At 40.4% G+C, this 22,471-nt stretch overlaps 1 protein-coding gene and 1 pseudogene across 24 annotated transcripts in view; both read right to left on the bottom strand.

Annotated features, from left to right (window-relative positions):
- The window catches only part of RBFOX2 (RNA binding fox-1 homolog 2), a 291,147-nt gene that overhangs the window by 152,328 nt on the left and 116,348 nt on the right, over positions 1-22,471 (bottom strand). The window contains exon 1 of one of the 24 annotated variants that reach the window (XM_054469636.2): positions 2,403-2,652. The exons of 22 other annotated variants lie outside the window; for them this stretch is intronic. In XM_054469636.2, coding sequence (XP_054325611.1) covers positions 2,403-2,417 — 15 coding nt within the window. In that variant the 5' untranslated portion in view covers positions 2,418-2,652. Of the gene's footprint in view, positions 1-2,402; positions 2,653-22,471 lie in introns of those variants that run through there. One more of the 24 variants, XM_063663018.1, reaches the window with a different exon arrangement.
- Positions 285-7,599, bottom strand: LOC134739292 (NADH dehydrogenase [ubiquinone] 1 alpha subcomplex subunit 9, mitochondrial-like; annotated as a pseudogene).

The raw sequence follows: 22,471 nt of genomic DNA on the forward strand, positions 1-22,471 counted from the left end.
GAAGCATAGAGAGAGCACAAGATAGCATTCTATCTCAGAGTTCTAGACACACAGGAGCAAATTAATGAGCTGCATCTAACTACACAAATGAAAATGCTTGGATAAGCTGTAACTTTTACTCTTCAATTCTACAGGTTCTAAAAATGCCCATCTGCACCAATTCAGAGGTACTGACAACTGAACATAGTCAAGTAATTTTTCTAGAATACTCAGAAAGAGTGCCTTTGACCCATTACTGGTACCAAACCAAGCATGCAAGGGAGGTGAGATAGTATGTTTGACAGTTTTCTCTGTTCACCTGGACCTAAACATCCTTGCAGAACTGGGCATTTTTCAGGCATATCTACTGTTACACAAAATTCACTTCACAGAATTTCAGAATCAGAAGAGGTTCAGTTCAATTATCTTATGGATGTGGAAATTGAGTCTCAGAATAGTTATATGACTCCCGAAAAGTCACATGGCTTGGTACTGGCTAAACCTACACTAAAACTCTCATCTCCTATTCCTAGTCCACAGCAGCTCCTCTGTGCCTCCCACTGAATGTGTGACCACCCAGGCTTCCTTCTACGTATCTGGGCATTATTCGCTATAGCTCCTTCTGCACGTCCTCAATGAAGTAAACAAAGGCACTGGGCTAGATGACACAAATAATAAAAGAGATAGAGCTGACCTGCTTTTTGCCCTCTAGGCAGTGCTACCCAAGCCTTCAGGTGTCATGGCATACATAGGAAATATTTTTTATAGCACAAAGTGGTAAACAAATTAGGGTGCACATGATCAAAGTGACCAGGGGACTCCCAAGCCCCAGCTGGCTGCTCCAAGGGTTGTGGGGTATAGTAATCTTGGCATATTTTTATCTCAATCTGGCATGTGGCACTGGTAGGGAAGCTCTGTTCCGGGGTTAATAAGTAAAAAAAAATTTGAGATAAATACACAAGCAACTGTAATATAAGCACAAAGGAAATAACTAAGGAGACTGTCACTGTCTGCTTTCATCAAACATAAGTGAGTGAAAATGAGATTAATTCAACTTGCTTCCTTTCATAACTCCTCTTCCAAACAAATCAAAAGACAGAACAGCCCATCCTTCAGGTCAACAGGGCTGATCAATCCCACCCACAAGGCTGCAAAGAGCCTGCACAGATGACTAGTTTACAGGGAGGCGAGAACTACTTAATGCACATTAGTGTGTCACAAAAGTTCTGAGCTCTTACAAATACTACAAAAAAAATCAGTAGAGGAGAGAAAATAATATTTCAAGGTCATATTCAAACATGAAGCCAGAAGCACGAAAAGCAGCCCCTCCGAACATACACACATACATATACATCTGTGAACAAGCTCCATCTCTGCAAACGCAGTTAAAATTTGCTTTCTGATAATTTATAAATTTAGCCTGTGTTAGCCAAGTAGGTTCCTGCAATTCCAGACATCTGGGCTGAAGGGCAAAGGGCAAAGGGAAACTTTCAAAAAGCTGGTTAGTAGCCAAGAGCATCACATCTAGTAGGCTCCCTTAGCAACACACAACAGCTGTTTGCTCAAGAGACACACTGCCATCTTTGCAACGGACTGTAAGATGTTCTTGTCTTAACAACTAAAAATTGCAGGCGGGTTGGGGGAGCAGTTTCTCTATTATTTCCCCTGACATTTCTCTAAAAGTTATCACATTTCATAATTTACAAACTTCTCCAGTCCCAGAAAGTTTTCCTCCATCCCAAACTACAATGCTACTATTGACGGTAAATTACAATAATAGAAGGTACTAGAGTCCTGGCAAATATAAAACGCTTTATAATGTCTCATTATTAATTACTATTCTAACTGCTATAGACTTGATTTCTAACTATGGGCAAGTCACTCTTTGTGGCTTAATTACTTTCCTCATACAATTTTAATAACAGTAGTGAGTGACCTATTTCACAAGACTATTGTGAAGGATAGTAAAAATTATCAGATAAAAGCTTATGAAAGCTTATTCCTAATTAACAATCATGCCGCCTATTGGCTCTCAATATCTAAAGACATGGCCTATCAAGGTCAGTGCCCCCAAAACAAAACACAAGTCGATCCTGAGCCACCAGGGAGACTGCAGTTCCTGAAGCAACCAGCTCACACTTCACCTGCCCCACTTGCCGTCTCCAAACCTACCAAGCCCAGGGGACGGTACTGCGCAGGGAGTTCAGCCCTTGCACCTAAGTCTGACAAGATAAACAACATAGGGGGAGAAAAAACAATGTCACAATCACTGCTAGGTTTTAAAAACCTAACACCTTGGAACAGAAGGGGATGTGGCAGTCTGTGCTCTGTGGGGAGGCCATTTGTGCAACAGCAGAACCTCGCAGCTTTCCACTCCTTATATGTGCAAGTGCAAACCCTCACCCACAGCACTCTGTACTCACCCAGAGGTACATCATGTCAGATCGGGCTGCTCAAACTCAGCGGTCAGTGGATCCTGGACTGCAAAAAGGCACTTCAGTGAACCGCAGGAAAGAAGATGCCAGAACTGGGGGGCAAGGGTTTCAGGTGGGGAGAAACCCCCCAAAATCACTTGAGTTAAAAAATCCTAAAAAAAAAGAAAAGACTGGTCTCCTCCCCCCTCCTCTCCAGCTGACTGTTCTGTTGTTCTCTCTCCTCCCTCTCACCCTCCCTTCGTCCCTCCCTCTCTCTCTCCCTTTCTCTCTCTCTCTCTCTCTCTCTCTCTCTGGGAGTTCCCAGCCCTGAGTATCTGAACTAGAGTGTACAGCACACTCTCTCTGTATTTGCCTTCAGGGAATCTCTCTCTGCAATTCTACTTCTAGAAACACAATCACCACTCACAAAGATTATTGCAAAAGACAGGGATGGGTGGGGTCAGTAATAAACCACCAGCACCAGTTTCTAGTGCTAGATATACATTAGTTTAAGATGAGTTCTTTAAACATGAATGAAGCAATCGAAAATCTCTGCCCTCTAAGATCAAGGCGAGTGAGCCAAGCTTTCCCTCTGCCCCAATTGTGGAGCCCCTTGCAGAAGCCAAGCACGCGCACAGAACCTGCTCAGGGCCCACATTCCTTTCTCACAATGTCTGCTTGACACCACTATTCTTTATGTCATTTCACCACTAATAATTCTTAATCTTACAAGATTTTAAAACACAGGAAAACTTAAGATATAAAACTGAACAGGCTTTTCATCTTTTTCATTACTACTGCCCCAGTTCATATCAACACAGCCTGGCTTCTGAAGGAGTCAAGTGGATCATGAGCTCATAGCATGGTACAGACACTTTACTCACCACGCAGACAGGCTAAGGTGCACGGCCTGGGTTTCAATTCTAGATCTACAAGTACTATCATTATGGCCTGGGGAAAGTTTCCAACCTGTCCAGGCTTCTGTTTCCTCTACCAAAAAATAGGTATAATACTCCTTTCAGAGGTGTTGTAATGATATAACTACGTAAACTGTCTGCCATATTCCTGGTGACCATGTTTTCTAATTTTAATTCAGTTCAAACATTTATTAAGTGCCTCCTATATGCCAGGCGAGTTTTCATTCATTATGCCCAGTGGTGAACAGGTATTATCAAATCACCTGTCCTAATGGTTTTTATTCAAAAAATCACTTAATTATCCCCAATATTCTAATGCCAGTGTCAATGCCCATACGTGTTCCTTGCTTCCCTGACCCATTTCTCCATGTTCCAATCCAAAAGCACACCCCAGCTGTGAGTGAGCTCTCCTTTCTCTGTGGGGACTGGTGTTTGTAACACGGCATTGACCATCTCTGTGGGCTACTTCTCCAAGTATTCCTATAGCAAACCACTTCTCCTCTGCACATCTTCCTCGGTGGAGACCTAACATCTCGTCTTGGCTCATCTATTTTTGGCCATGGAGTCTTTTGCATAGTACCTAGCACACAGTAGGTGCACAAAACATTCTCAAAGGGTAATAGGTTTTGAGGAATATTCCACTCCTTCCCACTCATTAAAGAAAAAACAAAACAAAATAAAAAGCAAACAAAAACCGCCTTCCAGCTGCCTCAGGGTTTTGGCTCCCCCTCAGACATGTTGAAACAGCTCCTTCCTGCTTACAAAATCTCCAAGTAAGGTCTACAAGTCTCACTTTCAAGGTAGGCCCCATGCAGGTACTTTCACTCTCCCTACCTAACATTCCCACTGTGCGTGCTCTGGGCTTAGTTACCTGCCATAGTGGGGTTTCTTCCTCTTAGGGTAGAAATAGAATCACTTTTACTTTTCTTTCACACTGAACGCATTCCACAGGCGAACCTTTTCTCTCCTCCCACCTTAAACTCCCAGCTCATTTAAACTTGGAGAGGTGGGGCAGGTATTCTTCTTGGCCTCACCCAAACCTTTTATTTTTCTCTACATAGAACCTCTCTACTTCTTCTGAAGGCAAGATTACTACATTTCTAGCACAAAAGAGGAGAAAGAACTTCCAAGCCTGAAACTGAGATGGCCTGTTTTCTAAATAAAAGAAAGAAGAAAAATAAATCTTGACTTTCCGTAAAGTGTTACTTAGAATCTTTTACATGTCCATAATCAGTTTTTATACACAACTTTCCTCTCTAGTTTCATAACTCATGCCCTAAATCTTAAGTCACCAACACTCCCTATACCATACTCTAAATAACTATATTAAAATTACACTGATAAGAGATTCATTTTTTCAAATTCTTTGAAGAGTCTGTTATTACTTGACACTCATTTTTTTTTTTTTTTTTAACCTCAAATGTTTTAATGGTGGGATCTTATTCACTGTGTACAGGATTCTCTAAAGAGACCACCTGGCTGGGTGCTCAAACCACATGGGCTGACCCAAAAGACACCAAAACCAAGAGTTGCTCGGGAGGCACTAAATGTTGACGGTCTTGGCCGGCTTCACATCCTCAATTTCAGCAGACAGCCAGAAGTAAGTGTGATGAAGCCACAGCACCTCAATGGCTTTGAGTTCCAGTGGTGTTGCCTGAATACCAAGGTCTTCTAAGCTTGGCAGGTGAGACAAGGTCATGTCTGTGATGTGAATACGCTCCACTTTATTCCTTGTTGTCCAGGACTCAAATAGGCTTATTTCAAAGTCTCTTGCTACCCACTGATAGGCAAAAGGTGGCAAGGGGTATGGGAGGAAGAGTATGTGAGCCACAGCAAAGATGTACTTCACCAGGTCAAAGAGGAGGTACCGATTTGGCCCAACGAAAGCAAAGGTTTTCCCGTTGGCATCAGGTTCCTTAACTGCATTAACAATTCCTTTGGATACATCTACAACATATACTGGTTGTTTAACTGCCTTCCAGCCCAAGGAAACAAGGGGTATAGCACCAAACCAACACATATTTGCAAAATAATTAAGGAATCTATCCTCTCTTCCACAGATGTCCAACAGCTTTACGATAATGGCTTCTGGAAATGCATCTCTCATTGCTTTCTCTCCAACAGCCTTATTTCTCAAATATCTAGAAGAGCTTTTAATATTCACATTCAGAGGTGCAACATGAATGAATTTTCCAACTCCAGCTTCCTTGGACACCTGAGCAATTGCTTGGGGAATCTTCACAAAAACATCCTCAAAATCAAAGTTTTTGGTTTCCCAGTCTCGTCCAACAAAATTTATGACCACATTGCTGTGTTCCACTACTCATTGGATAGAATCTTTATCTCTTGCGTCCCATTCCAGAAACAGAAGCTAGCCCAGGTCTCCCATGGGACGAAGGTGCATGATGTCACATGTATCACACCGATAGGGTATGATCACCTGTGACCCCACGCGTCCAAGGTGGTTGACAACACATCGTCCCAGGAATCCTGTTGCTCCAAACCCAGTGGCCACAATCCCACTGACTTGAGGAACATCCACCTTTCCCATGAGGTATGAGGGCATGATGAAGCTGGCAATGGAGTGGACTGTGACACACGGATGTGGCTATTGCAGTAATGGCAGAATGTGACATTGGCAGGGCCCAGACAACCCGGGATTGTGCAGCGGCCGCCATCTCCCACGATCCCCCTTTTTTTTTTTTTTTTTTTTTTTTTCTGAGACAGGGTCTCACTCCGTAGCCCAGGCTGCAGTGCAGTGGCGTGATCTCGGCTCATCACAACCTCTGCCTCCCAGGCTCAAGCGATCCTCCCACCTCAGCCTCCAGAGTAGCTGGGACCACAGGCGCACGCCACCACACCTGGTTAAGTTTTTTGTATTTTTGATAGAAACAGGGTTTCACTATGTTGCCCAGGTTGGTCTCGAACTCCTGACCTCAAGCGATCCACCTGCCTGGGCCTCCCAAAGTGTGGGATTACAGGCATGAGCCACCATGACCACTGGCAGTCATTCATTCTTAACCAAGTATCAATAAAATAAATACAATGAAATTCTGGATCTTCATACTGTAACTTTATAGTGTTAGCTTTTAATCAAGTTTGGGATAGGATAAAGATAAAAGGTTGGGCGTGATGACTCACGCCTGTAATCCCAGCACTTTGGGAGGCCGAGGCAGGTGGATCACCTGAGGTCAAGACCAGCCTGACCAACATGAGAAACCCTGTCTCTACTAAAAATACAAAAATTAGCTGGGCATGGTGGCACATGCCTGTAATCCCAGCTACTCAGGAGGCTGAGGCAGGAGAATTGCTTGAACCCGGGAGGCGGAGGTTGCGGTGAGCCGAGATCTAGCCATTGCACTCCAGCCTGAGCAACAAGAGCAAAATTCTGTCTCAAAAATAAAATAAAATAAAATAAAAGATAAAAGACATACCCTGCAGCAAAGCAGGAGAAAAATACCAAGAAAAGAAACCCTCAAAATAAAGAAAAGTTTAAATATGTCACCAAAACTCTGCAAACTACCTCTAAAACTCCCATGGGTGGAACCATCATAAACTTCTTTGGAACCACAGGAAGGGCTTGTAAATTCCTATTATAAATGCATCTATTTCTTTTCTGATCACAATCTTTAAAATTAGGGGGTCAGTCTGGACAGAAATAAAACTCTTCTGTATGTTTCCTCTACGAAAACATACAAAAACCAAAAACCCACAGGGAAGCTAAGTTATCTTTTTCATTCATGCTCCTGCATGTTCACATTTTTCTACCTTTAAAACAAAACAAACCAAAAAAAACAAGGAAGAAAAAAAGGGGAACAAAGTGGTAGGAGAAGAAAAAAATTTATTTCCAATTATCAAAGTCAAATAAGGAAAGCTATGCTTTATAGCTATATACAATTCACATTAAGAGACAAAAAGCTGTAAAAACTCCACACTATAAAGAAACTCTAAAAAGAATCACAGTCTTATACACAGAGATTAAGATGCATACATACTTCATTCTATCAGGAGAGCATGTTATCAGACTTTGTGACTGATAGCTTATCACCCTGTCTATTAGTTCAGAGGAGAGAATGTGTCAATTTGAGCATTGAAGAAAGTCTTCTGAGGAGGGCCCACAGAGGAAGTTTCTGGCATGCTTGCTTCTGAGAAAGAAAAATCAGATAATCTGGGACAGCAATACGGGTATTGCCAATAATTCTAACCTCGCCTCCTGAATTCCTACATCTCAAAAATGCTGGATTTTGCAATGTGAGTCTGGTGGGCAGAAAGGGTTTGGAGCCACATTTTAGATTCTCTGCCTCTGACTCCAATAATTCAAGAGGCTACTTGTTTTGTTTGTTTTTGAGACAGAGTCTCACTCCGTGGCCCAGGCTGGAGAGCAGTGGCATGATCTCGTCTCACTGTAACCTCCGCCTCCCAGGTTCAAGTGATTCTCCTGTCTCAACCTCCCAAGTAGCTGGGATTACAGGTGCCTGCCACCATACCCAGCTATTTTTGTATTTTTAGTAGACACAAGGTTTCACCATGTTGGCCAGGCTGGGAGGCTACTTGTTTTATATGAGTTTCTCTGTGGTTGTAAGAGGATAGTGGGGGGAAGTAGGTATACTGGGGGAGCCAGCATAATTTCTCAAAAATGTACCTGAGAAATCAGGCACTAAAAATTTTTCAGAAGAAATCTGAGGCAACCCTCTATACATAGTTTATATTCCTATCACTTCCTGGACTGGTAGAGACAATACAGACTCACCAAAACAACACTGAGGTAGAGAAATGAGATGTATGAGTATTGTCTATGAAGCTGACTTAAAAAAAAAAAAAAGTTGAAAGAATGAGGTTCTTTTTCCCTCACTTCCTCTCAGCTTAAAATAGCAGGATTCCCACAGGGCAATCTCTAATAGAATTCTGCTACTCATATGTGACACATGGACCAGCATCAGCAGAATGAGCATCAACTGGAAACTCCCTGGATTTGAAGAATCTCAGAATCTCAGGCCCCACCCTAGACTTACAAAATCAAAATCAAATGATAACAAAAGCCCCAGGTAACAACTCTCAGGCACACTGAAATCTGAGAAGCTGGTCTAGACAGAGGCACTGGCCACATGCAGCAGTAGCGACTCATGGGAGAAGGGGTAGATATGGTTGCCACTTTCTAGCTAGGGGATGTAAACCACCCTGGAAGACAAAACAGTGAACATTCCTCTCCCACTTGCTGATTTCAATGTAACACCACCAACCGCTACTATTTACTCAGAGCATATTATGTGCCACAACTTTGCATGCATTATCTCATTGCATCTTCACAGTATCTCTGTAAGACAGGCCCTATTATCTTTTTCACAGATCAAAGGAAATTGAGGCCCAAAGTGGTTACATAATACACTCATGGTCTCACAGCTAGTGAATAAAGAGCCAAAAGTTCAACGTTCGTTTTTAAGACTCCAAGATCATTTCCACTAAACCATACCTATTCACTGACAAAACTGAATCAAGACTGGAAAAAAATCACTGAAAAACTTACCTTGGATATAACCCTGCACTCTACCTCTGACCATTAACAAGACTTTAAATAACAAATGAAGCCAGGTATGGTGATGTGAGCCTGTAATCCTAGCTTCTCAGGAGGCTGAGGCAGGAGGGTTTGCTTGAGCTCAGGAGTTTGAGACCAGCCTGGGCAACATAGTAAAACTCTCATCTCAAGAAAAAAGTAAAAAACAACAACAAACGACAGAGATAGGGTTTGGGAGTTGGTGTACACATACTGTACGTGTGCACTGGCCAAAACACTGCTACTACTGATGTCATTAAGAGAAGAGACCCAGAAACTTCTGTGAATGGTGGTTACCTTCTATGATGTCTAAACTAAGCTCTAGATGTATACATGGAGAAAGCGGTCCATCTCAAAGCTAGCCTCTTGGGAAAGGCAATTAAGTGATTTGTTAGAGTTCTTACTCCCAGTTATTAGGAAACCCAGAGCTACTATCCCTAAAACAGAAAACTGCATTATCTTGGCTGGGCACGGTGGCTCACACCTATAATCCTAGCAATTTGGGAGGCTGAGGCAGGCAGATCACTTGAGGTCAGGAGTTCAAGACCAGCCTGGCCAACATGGTGAAACCCCATCTCTGCTGAAAATACAAAAATTAGCCAGGAGTGGTGGTGCATCTGTAGTCTCAGCTACTCAGGAGGCTGAGGCAGGAGAATCGCTTGAACCCTAGAGGCAGAGGTTGCAGTCAGCTGAGAATGCACCACTGCACTCCAGCCTGGGCGACAGAGTGAGACTCTGTCTCAAAAAAAAAAAAAGAAAAGCTGCATCATCTTAAAAGGCCCGTCTTTCCTTATTATGTTTCAATTATACTCTCAAAGAACTTCCCTTACTTCTAACTAGCTTTCTCTGGTATCGTCTCCCTACAATTTTTGACCTCATGAAGTCCTCCCATCCCAACCACTTTTCCATTATCTGCCCACTCCGGTTCTGCACCCCCTTTGTCCAATTTTGATGCCGTGTTCCATAATTACAATCTCTCCCTTGCAAATACCCTCAATCATTTGTCCTCTCCATCACTGCCATCTGACAAAACTCCAATCCTGGTTAAATCCAATTGTCTGCCTTTTCTAGTGCCTATGCCCAATCAGCTGAATGTTGCTGAAGAAAAATCACATAACCAAGCTGAATGACTTCACTATATATTCATGATCACAAACCTCAAATGGACACTCAACGGTGCCAAGCAATCCACCAAAGCTGCCCTTGAAAGCTTTCCTACTCCCCAGAATGACTATTTCTTGCTTCTCCTCAAACCTCCCTCATTCACTCTTCACTACCTACTCTCAGCTAATTTTCTTATTTTATTTTTTGTCTGTTTGTTTTGAGACAGGATCTCACTCTGTCGCCCAGGCTGGAGTGCAGTGGTGCGATCATGGCTCACTGCAGCCTTGACCTCCTGGGCTCAAACTATTCTCCCACCTCAGCCTCCCAAGTGGCTGGAACTACATGCACATGCCACCACGCTCAGCTAATTTAAAAAAAAAAAAAAAAAAATTTAGAGAAGGGGCGGGTCTCACTATGTTGCCCAGACTAGTCTTGAATTCCTGGGTTCAAGCAATCTTCCTACCCCAGCCTCCCAAAATGCAGGGATTGCAGCCATGAGCCACTACACACAACCTCTTAGCTAATTTTCTGTGTCATTTTAAATGAGAAGCATTCAGCCAGTATCTTCTTACCACTAAATCTAATGTCCTATAATAAGTAAATGATTAAATGAACCCTAATTTTTTAAAGTTCTCCTTTGACCCCTCATCTCCCTCCAGCTACCTGCTATTTCCCTGCTCACCATTTCAGGGCAAATTGTCTTGAAAAAGTTGTTGTCTATATCTGTCTCAATTTCTTCACTTCTCATTTTCTTCAATCTACTCAAAACAAAGTTTCCAAGCCCTCCACTCCATTAAATCAACTTATCAAGGTCTACTACTTCCACATTTATCTGACCTCTTAGCAGGATTCAACAAAGCTGACAAACTTCTTAAAACATTCTCTTCTTCTGGCTTCTGAAATACTACAATGCCATTTTTTTTGTTTTTTCATGCATCACTGGTTACTGTTTCAGTATCTTTTTATGGCTTCTCCCTCGACAGACCTCTAAAAGGCAAGTGTTCCTTGGGGTTCAATCCTGAGTCATCTTCTCTAAGTTGTCTCATCCATTCCCATCACTTCAAATACCATCAACATGTTAATAACTACCAAGTTACACCCCTAGCAGAGACTTCTCCCCATGCTCCAATATGACTACTTAGCTGTCACACAAGCATGTCAAACTCAACATGCCCAGAACTGGGTCCTTAATTCTCCACCATCACCACCCTTGAAGTCCCCTGGTACTACCTGACAATTATGAAAGCCAGAAACCCTTCCCTCACCCCTCATCCCTCACATCCAACCTACAGCAACTTCTGTGTGTGTGACTTCACTCGACCTCCACTGCCTTAAACCACCTTAACCCAAAGCCACCATCATCTCTTCCCTGAATATCACACTAGTTTCCCCATTTCCATTGTTGCTCCCTTCCAAAACACCCATCACACAGCAGCCAGAGAAACTTTGTAAAACAAACACCAGATCTTATCACTCTCCTACTTCTACGGCATCACATTTTTTTTCTTTCCAAACTCCTTATGATGGTCTTTAAGGTCCTATATGATCTGCTATGTGCCCACTTCTCCAACCTCACTTCATACCGTATCTCCTCTCAATCACTATTCTAAAGACACTGATTTTGTGTCAATTCCTCTCCCCCACACCCCTTCATTCCCTCTTTCTGAAATCCCTCCTCGTTCCGCCTTCATTCTTTGCAAGCTAGGCTCCTTCTTATCTTTTAGAACTCAGCTTAAATATCACTTTCTCAAATAAAACTCTCCAGACTCCTCTATCTAGTTGGAGGTCTTTCCCCACAAGCCCATACTCTCTGTTACTGTGCCCTGTTTATGTTCTTCCTAGCAGTTACCAAAATCTTTAATTATTTATGCTTTTTTTTGTTACGGATTTCTCCATTAGAAAGTAATGTTTTGTGTATGTCAGATACAACTGAAATCTTCTACTATGAAACGTTTTATCCTTTGACTTTTTGTTAGGGAAGGTCAAAGTTATTTGTAGGAGTTTCTGGCACTCAGGCAACTGTCTAACCAAGTCCTATAAATAAAGTTAGAGTGCTACTAATTTCACCCTAGTTACCAAAAGGACTCACAGCTTTGCTACAGATATAAACCACAAATAAATGCTGGTATCAATGGCTTTAAAATGCTACACTTTGAAATAATCATAACGTCAATATGAGAAGGCAGTTCCAATTTAATCATTTACTTTAAGCTAATCTGATAATCTACATTCCAAATTGTCTCCCTTCCAAAACTATAAATTTATTCTTCTCAGCACAATAAAATAATAGCATCCCAGTTCAAGCTCTCCTCTAATCAAGCTTGCTGTATATGTTAGTTAACTAGAGTCTAGAACTATGTCGTCTAACATGCAGCCAGTTGTCATATGTGGTTATGTGAATTTAACTTAATTAAAATTAAAATTTCAGTTACTTAATACTAGCCACATGTCAAGTGCTCAAGAGCCACGTGAGGATAGTGGCTATCATAATGGATAGGGCAGACATAAAACATTTCTATCATCACAGAAAGGTCTATTAGACAGAGCTGTCCTAGAACATGGTAATAACCAGGAAGCAAAAAGGCCCTCTAGGTATCCAGAATTCCAAAACATTCATTCCAAAATTTTCATCAGCAGGAAAACTCCATCAGACCTTCTCTCTGAATCTATTTATTTTTATTTTAGGAATATTTCTCTCCTGGTTATCTGGCTAATTGTCCACCAAAAATTTACAAAGCAAATTAAGAAAGGGAACTGGGAAGCAGTGGGGAATAAGTACCAGAGGAAAAAGGAATATTATGTTAGAGGCAGCCAACACAGGAAACAAGAAAGATGAAGAGAAAAAAAATCTAAAAAGCAGGTAAAATAGATAGATGATATATGTCAAAATGGTGTCACTTAGTAAGGCAAAACCAGCAAAAGCTCCTGAAATATTACTCTTTTATATTCCTAAACAATACTGATGCTGATAACTGTGTTAAAACTATTTTAAAATGCCCACTATTTTACCGTTAAGAAGAAATAAATTTTATAGTTATACAACACAATTTAGAAGGATTTATTTCTGAAATGACTGAATCTTAAATACCTTGGTCCTTAAAGAAGGGAAAATCCTCTCAGCTGGTTAGGATACTCAGCCATCAAGAAGAGAAATATTCTGCACAAATTCAAGAGTTCAGTCCCTTGAATATGAATGAATGCTGTTTACAGAGCAGGTATAGATATCAAAGTAAGACAAGACTCTTCTGTTTAATGAATTATGGCTTATCCATACAGTGAAACACTGAACAGTATAGCCTTGGGGGAGGGGATGAGGAAGCTCTTAAAATACCATTATGAAATACTCTAATAGAGTCATGTACTGCATAACAATGTTTCAGTCAATGATGGAACACATATGCCATGGTGGTCCCGTAAGATGATAATGCCATATTTTTACTGTGCCTTGTCCATGCTTAGATATGTTTAAATATAAAAATATTTGCCATTGTGTTACAATTGCCTACAGTAATCAGCAGAGTAACATGCTGTACTGGTTTGCAGCCTAAAGGCATTAGGCTGTACCATATATAACATATAGTCAGGTATACATCTAGGTTTGTGTAAGTACATTCCATGATGTTTTCACAATGAAGTCACCTAACGACACATTTCTCAAAACGTATCCTTATCATAAAGCCATGCATACTGCGTATGTCATTAAGTGGAAAAAAGAAAGGTTTAGCAATGGTTTTAAAACCAGTGGTTTTTTAAATGGGAGGAAAAGATCAAAGGAGGAATTATACACAAGAAGTAAAAAACACCCAGTGCCTGTAGGGGAAAGACACTGGGGACTCAAGACAGAAATGGGAGAGCAACTTTTCACGATATGACCATTTTCTACTTTTAAAATATTAACTTATGTAAATGTTATTTATTCAAAATACAATAATCATACATTTTATAAAAGCAAGTTCTCTATCCCTAAGAAATGTATAATGTAATGACTTACCCAGGCTTCAAAAAACAAAAGAAAAAAAAATCACGCTTTTTCCTTTACCAATGGTCAGATATTTAAATATTTCACACATACTTTATTCTTACTTAAAACCTCATTCTACTGCCTGGCATAGTGGCTCATGTCTGTAATCCCAGCACTTTCTGGGGCCGAGGCAGGCAGATCTCGTCAGGTCAGGAGGCAAGCCTGGCCAACAGAGTGAAACCCCATCTCTACTAAAAATACAAAAATTAGCCAGGCGTGGTGGCGCACACCTGTTAGTCCAGCTACTTGGGTGGTTGAGTCAAAAGAATTGCTTGAACCCAGGAAGTGGAGGCTGCAGTGAGCCAAGATCACGCCACTGCATCCCAGCCTGGCCAACAGAGCAAGACTCTGTCCCAAAAAAACAAACAAACAAACAAACAAACAAACAAAAAACCAAAAAACTTTCTATACCATTTGAATTTCCATTTCCAACAAACTAATCAATTTTGGAAAAAAACTCAAACTTGATCTTAAAATGGAAACTGCAGTGATCCTTATCATAATCTTGTATTACTTAGCTTTTAAAAAATCTTTGCATAAAGGTATATACATTTCAAGAAAAAAATCATCTTGTTGGAAAACATGGCAAAGACTGGTTGAAAATCTCCCAGGGAAGCCGCAGAATGGTCTTCTGTATCATGTGGGAGATAAGGTTGGGTCACTCTGATAGGCCCTGGAGCTGAGAATGCTAGTGGTTTCCCAGTATCCTCTCTTCCCTTCTTCCTTAGTAACAAAACCCCAGTTTTCATTTTAGCATATTACTGTACACGCTTCTCCAGAAAAGGACTACATTTTCCATCCTCCACTACAGCTACATATGGCCCTAAGACTAATTCCGACCAATGAGATATAAGCAGAAATGTTACGTGGAACTTCCTGGAAGTTTTCTTAGGTAGGGGAGGGGACACCCCTCTTTTCTTCCTCTCAAACTGCTTTGTGGAAAGGGGGAAATGATGGCTGAATCATCTAGGCCCATCCTACAGTCAGAGAAGCAAACAGCAGTAAGGATCCTAGATCCTTGGTAACCAGAGAGCACCATATTAGCCTGGACTGCCTAATTCCAGACTTCTTTTTCATGAAAGACAAATGAGTCTCTCTCTTGTTAAGATTCTGTGTGGGGAAGAGGAGATTGTTATATGCAGCTGAACTTAATCCTAAATGTTTTCAACAATAAATTATTTACTTTAACTTAAAAATCAAAACTCAATTTTTTTTTTTTTTTTTTTTTTTGAAACAGAGTGTTGCTCCGTCGCACAGGCTGGAATGCAGTGGTGTGACTCCAGCTCACTGCAACCTTCACCTCCCAGATTCAACAGATTCTTGTGCTCAGCCTCCCAAGTAGCTGGGATTACAGTTACCCACCACCATGCCCAGCTAATTTTTGTATTTTTAGTGGAGACGGGTTTTTGTCACATCGGCCACACTGATCTCGAACTTCTGACCTTAAGAGATCTGCCTGCCTCGACCTCCCAAAGTGCTGGAATTACAGGTGTGAGCCACTGTGCCCTGCCCAAAACTCAATTTCACTTGAGACAACAGAAAGCTTTATGCACATCAACAGTGTGCAAATTTGATGACCAAAACAGAGACTGTCAAAGAATCTTGAAATGTCTATTTCAAATGTTTAGGCCAAGAAGTCAACTGGTGTGTCACTCTGATCTACTATCCATAACTTTTCCACACCAAAATGATAGAAATAAAATTTTAACTTAACCATTCTTGAATTCATATAATGAGAAAGAGTCAAATATGGACACACTCAGTTTCTTCATCTGCAAAATGGAGTTAATAATGCCTATATTACAGGGACGTTGTCAAACCCAAATAGAGAACAAATGTTCTTCAACTTACAATGGGATTTTGTCCCTATAAACTCATCATAAGTTGAAAATACAAGTAAGTCAAAAATGCATTTAACACACCTAACCTACCAAACTTCATAGCTTAGCCTAGCCTACCTTAAACATGCTCAGAACATTTACATTAGGTTACAGTTGGGTAAAAACATTTAACACAATGCCTATTTCATAATAAAGTATTGAATATCTCATGTAATTTACTGAATATTATAATAAAAGTGAAAAAATGGGTACTCGGACAGTTTCTACTGAATGAACATTGGTTTCTACTGAATGTGTATTGCTTTTGTACCATTGTAAAGTCAGAAAACTGTTAAGTAGAACCATTCTAAGTTGTGGATGGTTCAACATCTGTTATGTTAAGCTATTATGTAAACAGAGCAATATATACTATCGTTATCATTACAATTACCACCACAATAACCAATTGGTAAATATGAGTCACAAAACAAAAAATACTAGATGAAAGCTATTAAATAGGCAGAAACTTAGGTTTGGGGCTCAAGGAATTCAGTGAACTTGCCAAGCCTCTTCACCCAATTTCTCATCTCGCTATCTTTTTTTTTTTTTGAGATGGAGTCTCGCTTTGTCGCCCAGGCTGGAGTGCAGTGGCACGATCTCAGCTCACTGCAACCTCTACCTCCCAGGTTCACGCCATTCTCCTGCCTCAGCCTCCCAAGTAGCTGGGACTACAGGTGCCTGCCACCACGCCTGACTAATTTTTTGTATTTTTAGTAGAGACAGGGTTTCACTGTGTTAGTCAGGATGGTCTCGATCTCCTGACCTCGTGATCCGCCCACCTCGGCCTCCCAAAGTGCTGGAATTACAGGCATAAGCCACCGCGCCCAGCACATCTCGCTGTCTTTCAGAAAATCATTGTATCAGGTTTGGTGCAGTGGCTCATGCTTCTAGTTGCAGCTGCTCAAGAGGCCAAGGGGAGAGGATCGCTTGGGGCCAGGAATTTGAGACCAGCCTAAGCCACAGAGCAAAATCCAGTCTCTTAAACACAGATATATGAAAAAATACACATTACATCAGGAATTTCAGTTTCCTTCTTTAAAGTATGGGGGGAAAGAAGGGAGTTGAGAGGTTGTAAGGGGAGAAAAAGAACAACAGCAGTAAAAGGCTTAAAGTAATTAGGAAGTCAGATACACTTGAAATACGTAACCCTGTTTTAGCATTTTACAAGTTGTCAGAAGGTAATACAACAATTTTAAAAGTAATGCTAGCAATATTTTTCTTCATTCAAAAGAAAACTACTAAATACAAATATAGTTTCCACTTAGTATGCAACAATCTATCATGAAAAGTGCGATGTCTCCGAGCAATGTCTTCGAGAAATAAGGGTAACATGTGAGTCCCCCTGTTGGAGCACAGTGGCTTGATCTTGGCTCACTGCAACCTCCGCCTCCTGGATTCAAGTGATTCTCCTGCCTCAGCCTCCTGGGTAGCTGGGATTACAGGCACAAGCCACCATACCCGGTTAATGTTTTTGTATTTTTAGTAGAGACAGGTTTCGCCATGTTGGCCAGGCTGGTCTCCAACTCCTGACCTTAGGTGATCCACCCACCTTGGCCTCCCAAAGTGCTGGGATTATAGGCGTAAGCCACTGTGCCCAGCCTTACTTTCTTTTTTAGGCAGAAAAAGAAGATAATTTTTAACCTGTTACCCAAAGGCATAGACAATATAAATGTAATCTATTTAATTTCAACAAAGTCATGATTTTTTGCTCTTTAAACAAAATATAACTGAATCTCTTTAACTTTTATACTTAAAATGATTTAACTTCTCCAAAATGTGTTTAAAGTTTGAAAAAAAGCCAATGAAGTCACTTCCTGAAGCCATTAATTCATCTTTTTAACACTACTTCTGGTGACTTTAATCCACACACACATTGTACATGAGTCATACTGGTGCTGTGTTATTCAATTCACTATATTTTGAAAAGTACTCTATGGTCAAATTAACTTTGAGAAACACGGTTTAAGCAATTTTATTGTTTGCCCAATTTGAATTTTCGCAGGCTTCTAACAGGATACTTAAATTAATAGATGCTTTTTTACAAATTTCACATATACTCATAGGAAGAAAACAAGCTATCCAGGGGTGTCAGAGATAGCTAGCTGACAGGCAGACAGATGCCAAGAATTTGCTCCACAATTTAAAGGGCTACAATCAGGATAACAGAAGTGTGAGAAACAGACTCAGACAGCTTAAGGGTTTTTGTTTCCCAGAAGGAATACCAATGGAAGGCATACCATTGTCCATTTCCATACCTTTCTGTTCTGAATAGCCATATCCAAGCAGCTTTACTGTGTGTGAGATTCCTGGAGAATCAGAACTACTCCCACTTCCCTAGATGATTCACTTGTAATGCCAACTTATGTGTCTGAAGGCATGCAAAGGAGGTTGAGGGTCTTCTGAACTAGTGGAAGAAAACTGAAATAACATTATTTTCTGAGAAGGTAATCTATTTTAATCCACACAAATCCATTGGGCTTTACCATTCTATCCCATATCTAAGCAATGGCTGCAGCATCAAAATGCTCCTAAAAATTAGTACATGCCAAACTCTATAAACTTATTTTCAGGCTATGACTTTACTTTTAATAACATAAATGAGTTCAGTGGGACTTACTTTAATTATTTCTGAAATGGTTTATTTTTAGTAAATATAATAGTCCCCCACATGGAAAGCTATAACCACGCCAAAAATTTTCTAGGAGGAGATAAAACCCTATTTATAGACCTATCAGTTGCTCCTTGCTTAGGTTGTAACATAGTTTCCACTTTAAGCCTGATATGACCTCCCGGGACTTCTCTGGTCTCTAATAATGTCCCTTTCATCCTGAAGTTTCCCACATTTATCTTTATCTCCGCCGGGTACTTAAGTTAAGCTACTATGGGTTGGGGGAAGGGAGAAGGAAAGAATCTCCTTTGTAAAAGTCATCTCCTACAGAAGAGTTTTAGGTAATTTTCAGGAACTTAAAAAATGAAAGACAGTTCTTCACTTGGTGGGCTTTTTTGGGAGAGAACCTCATAAATATTCAGCAATCATCAGGAATACTGCTACACAGTAATCAATGCATATGGGAAATGGAAATGGCAACAAGGCCTACTAGGGTCTTAATCGACCTCTGATTTATCTTAAAGTTTTGCATCTTTTAAAAATCCAACAAGAGTAAAGGTATTTTAATATACAGGATACTACATTCTCTAACCAAAGGAAAGCTAATCAAGGGAGCCAAAATATAAATAAATGTAAGAAAATTTTTCCTAAAAATTGTGATCTCAGGGATTGTTATTATTGGTGTTGTTTACATTAGCTGCTGGTATCTTTACACTCCTCACTTAAAATGCTAATTGGTGGAATCTCCCCTTCCCAATCTCTGCCTATGACTCCATCAACAATTTTAGAAGGTATAAGTACCTTATTCTAATCCAATGAGCCATTTTCAATTTCCTTTCACTAGCAGTGGCATGACCCATATCCCATCTCACCCCAGTCCTTCCCCACTCCATACTCTGGATAAAATTTTTAATGAACCCTTTTTTACTGCTCCAGCAAATCCTAACCCCTTTCATCTCTGAACCCCAATAACATTTGCTGGTCTTGGTTCACTCATTTTTTTAATCTTAAATATATACTTCTTTTTTGTTAATTCCATGTTTGTAGGTCTTGTATCCTGAATGAGACTGCAAATTGTACTCAACTGTAAAGGCCTAGTGGGCAATGACACATCTTATCTCAGCATCACCAGTTGGTCCTGCCAACTTACTGGCACATAATAAACATTATGGAAATATTTGTTGAGGTGATCTGGATGGCAGAAACAGCGTACTATGTATACTTCTCTTACATGAATCTCTCAGAGCACACCACTGGGAAAGCCCAACATAACCTGTGGCAGAGCTAAATCACAAGCAACTCCTCAAGAGAGGAAGGGAGAAGAACATGAGCATTCATTAATACCAACCCATCTTTCATTAGATTCCCATCAACATTCTCAGGAGCTCAAACAGATGGTGTGAACACAAGATGTACCAAGTGATGGAACAAGCAATAACATTTCCTCACCCCAAGAAAATTCTTCCACCTTTTCCATCTACCTATATCTTACTTAACCTTTAAGGCCTACCTCTTCCTGTCCACCCAATTCACAGTGAAATCCCCTAAGCTCTCCAGTACCTGAGGATGAGTAGCTATTTAGCATTTTCACTTAAAACAAGGGATGGATCTAAACTTTAACAAAAATAATTCAAAATAAACACCAGTAAAAGTTACCTGATTGTAAAAGTTGGCAAACACCAGGAAATACTTCTTTTAATTTTTTTTCAGTTGCTAAACTTATCATATAAAATGTATTTCCCTTTTTAAAAGAAGACATATGGGTTTTCCGGGGTGATCTGAGCTGAGGCATGAGCATGGATGATCAAATAAAACTCTCAAGATCATATCCCAGAGGCAGCATGGCACTGAAGAAAGAACTGAGGTTTGAAAGTGAAACAGACTTACAATCAAATTGCCAAATCACCATTCATTAGCAGTGACCTTGAGCAAGTACTTTAACCCCTCTTAACCTGTTTTGTAATCAACAAATGCAGAATTAAGACGAAAATTAGAAATAATGTACATAAAACACCTAGGCCAGTGCCTTTCTTAATACATTTCAATTGTTAATGGTTTTGTCTACTGTCATTTTTCTTAGCCCACAACAAATGACAGAAAATGATTTATTGACAAATCTGACATTTTAGGGTTTCTACTGTAATTTTTTTTAATTGGAAGCAATAAAATATTAATAAGAACTCACCTTTAAAAAGCTATTTTCTCTGTGAATTTAAAAGTAAACCCTGGCCAGCTGCAGTGGCTGATGCCTATAATCCCAGCACTTTGGGAGGCAGAGGCGGAAAGGAAGATTGCTTGAGCCCACGAGTTCAAGATCAGCCTGGGCAACATAGTGAGACTCTGTCTCTATTTTTAAAAATTAAAAAAAGTAAGATCTGCAGGAAGAGAAACACAAAGTGTTCTCTTGGGTAAGGTGTATCTATTAAATCAGATGGCTAGGATAATTTACAAGCAAAAAAATAAAGCTCTTTAAGGGAGCGCCTAACAGGATATATATATCCTGTTATTTCTATTATATATATATAATTATAATATGTGTGTATATGTATGTGTGTGTATATATATAGATGGATAGAGATATACAGATATATATATATGGTTTACTCCTACCTGGAATTTCTATGATATCTATAAATCTATATACGTTTATAGATATAGATATCATAGAAATTCCAGGTCGGGATAAACCCAATATTGTAGTATCTATGTCGTAGAAAGGCTATGTATGGGTAAAGATAATTTTTTAACCTAATCAAAATTCTGCTCCTCCCTCAAACCAGGGATACTTACCTGATAATCACAAGCCAAAGGGGAAGAGAAAAGAAAATATCTGCCTGTCTGAGAAAAGGGGAATGAGGAAGGAGTGGGCAGAACTGGCTATAAAGGACGGGAATTTCTTTGTGGAGGAAGGAGAAAATTGACTGCTGCACCATCTTCTTTTGCTGCTTTCAGGTGATGGAGGAATCCCTAAGTCATTTACTTGCTCTAGTAGCGGGGCTGTGAAAGAGGAGACAGTAATGTTTGGTCCTCCTACAGGGCAGGATTAAAAGCTGTGAAGGAGTTAAAGAATATTAGAGTGAAAATGCTGGCAGGACTTCTAGGGCCTTTTTAGCTGGCCTAGTGGAATGGAAGAGTCTGGGCATTAGAGCCAGATGGGCCTTCCTTAAGTGACCTTGGGCAAGTTGGACAGCCTCTCTAGCCTACACTTTTCTCATCTGTAAAACTGGGTTAACAGCATTTGCCCTGCAGAGTCATAAGAATTTAATAAGGTAACAAATAAAAAACAAACTGCTTCAGAACAGGCACTCAATACAGGTTAAATGCTTTTTCCCTAAACCTCAGGCTAGTGATAAAACGCCACTGGAATATATAGTGATATACCATACATGCCCATTTTCTCCTTTTCCTCTCATTGTGCATAAAGAGAAGCAAGTCCAAAAAGAGAAAATAACTTTTCCAAGGTTGCAATACTAGTTACTGGCAGAATTGGGGCTAAAAGCCAGTTCCTTCAAGTTCAATGCAATGTACTTTGCCTCATTAGGAACAATCCCTTAGGGATGGGCTCTGAGAGTAGATGCCAACAAGAAAACAAGCTAACTGCAATGTCTGCCATTCCCTGTGATTCAGATACCTAAGAGTTAAACATTCAGTCTCAGCTAGGGCTCTGGAGTTGGCTGACTCCTTAGGTACTGAAATCCATTCCTCTATGTCATTGGTTGGTTCCCCAAGGGGTGGGGAAGAGGAAAAGGGAGAAGAATGTCACCCGATCCCCAGGGGTAAACAACAGCAAAAGCATCTGCTCAGGTTTTCAACTAAATCTGTGAAATATTTCTGAACACTTGACACCAAACTTGAAAAACTGTTAATTTCTGACCTTAATCAAAAAGGTTGTTCTGTAATGACCAGATCCTTAGTAATGCAATCTGGACAAACAAATGCAAAAGGACAGTTTAATATTTCTCTAGCACAAAATTAGTACCCAATGCTCGTGTGCTCT

The sequence above is a fragment of the Pongo pygmaeus genome, chromosome 23 (assembly GCF_028885625.2).
Source record: "Pongo pygmaeus isolate AG05252 chromosome 23, NHGRI_mPonPyg2-v2.0_pri, whole genome shotgun sequence".
NCBI lineage: Eukaryota > Metazoa > Chordata > Mammalia > Primates > Hominidae > Pongo > Pongo pygmaeus.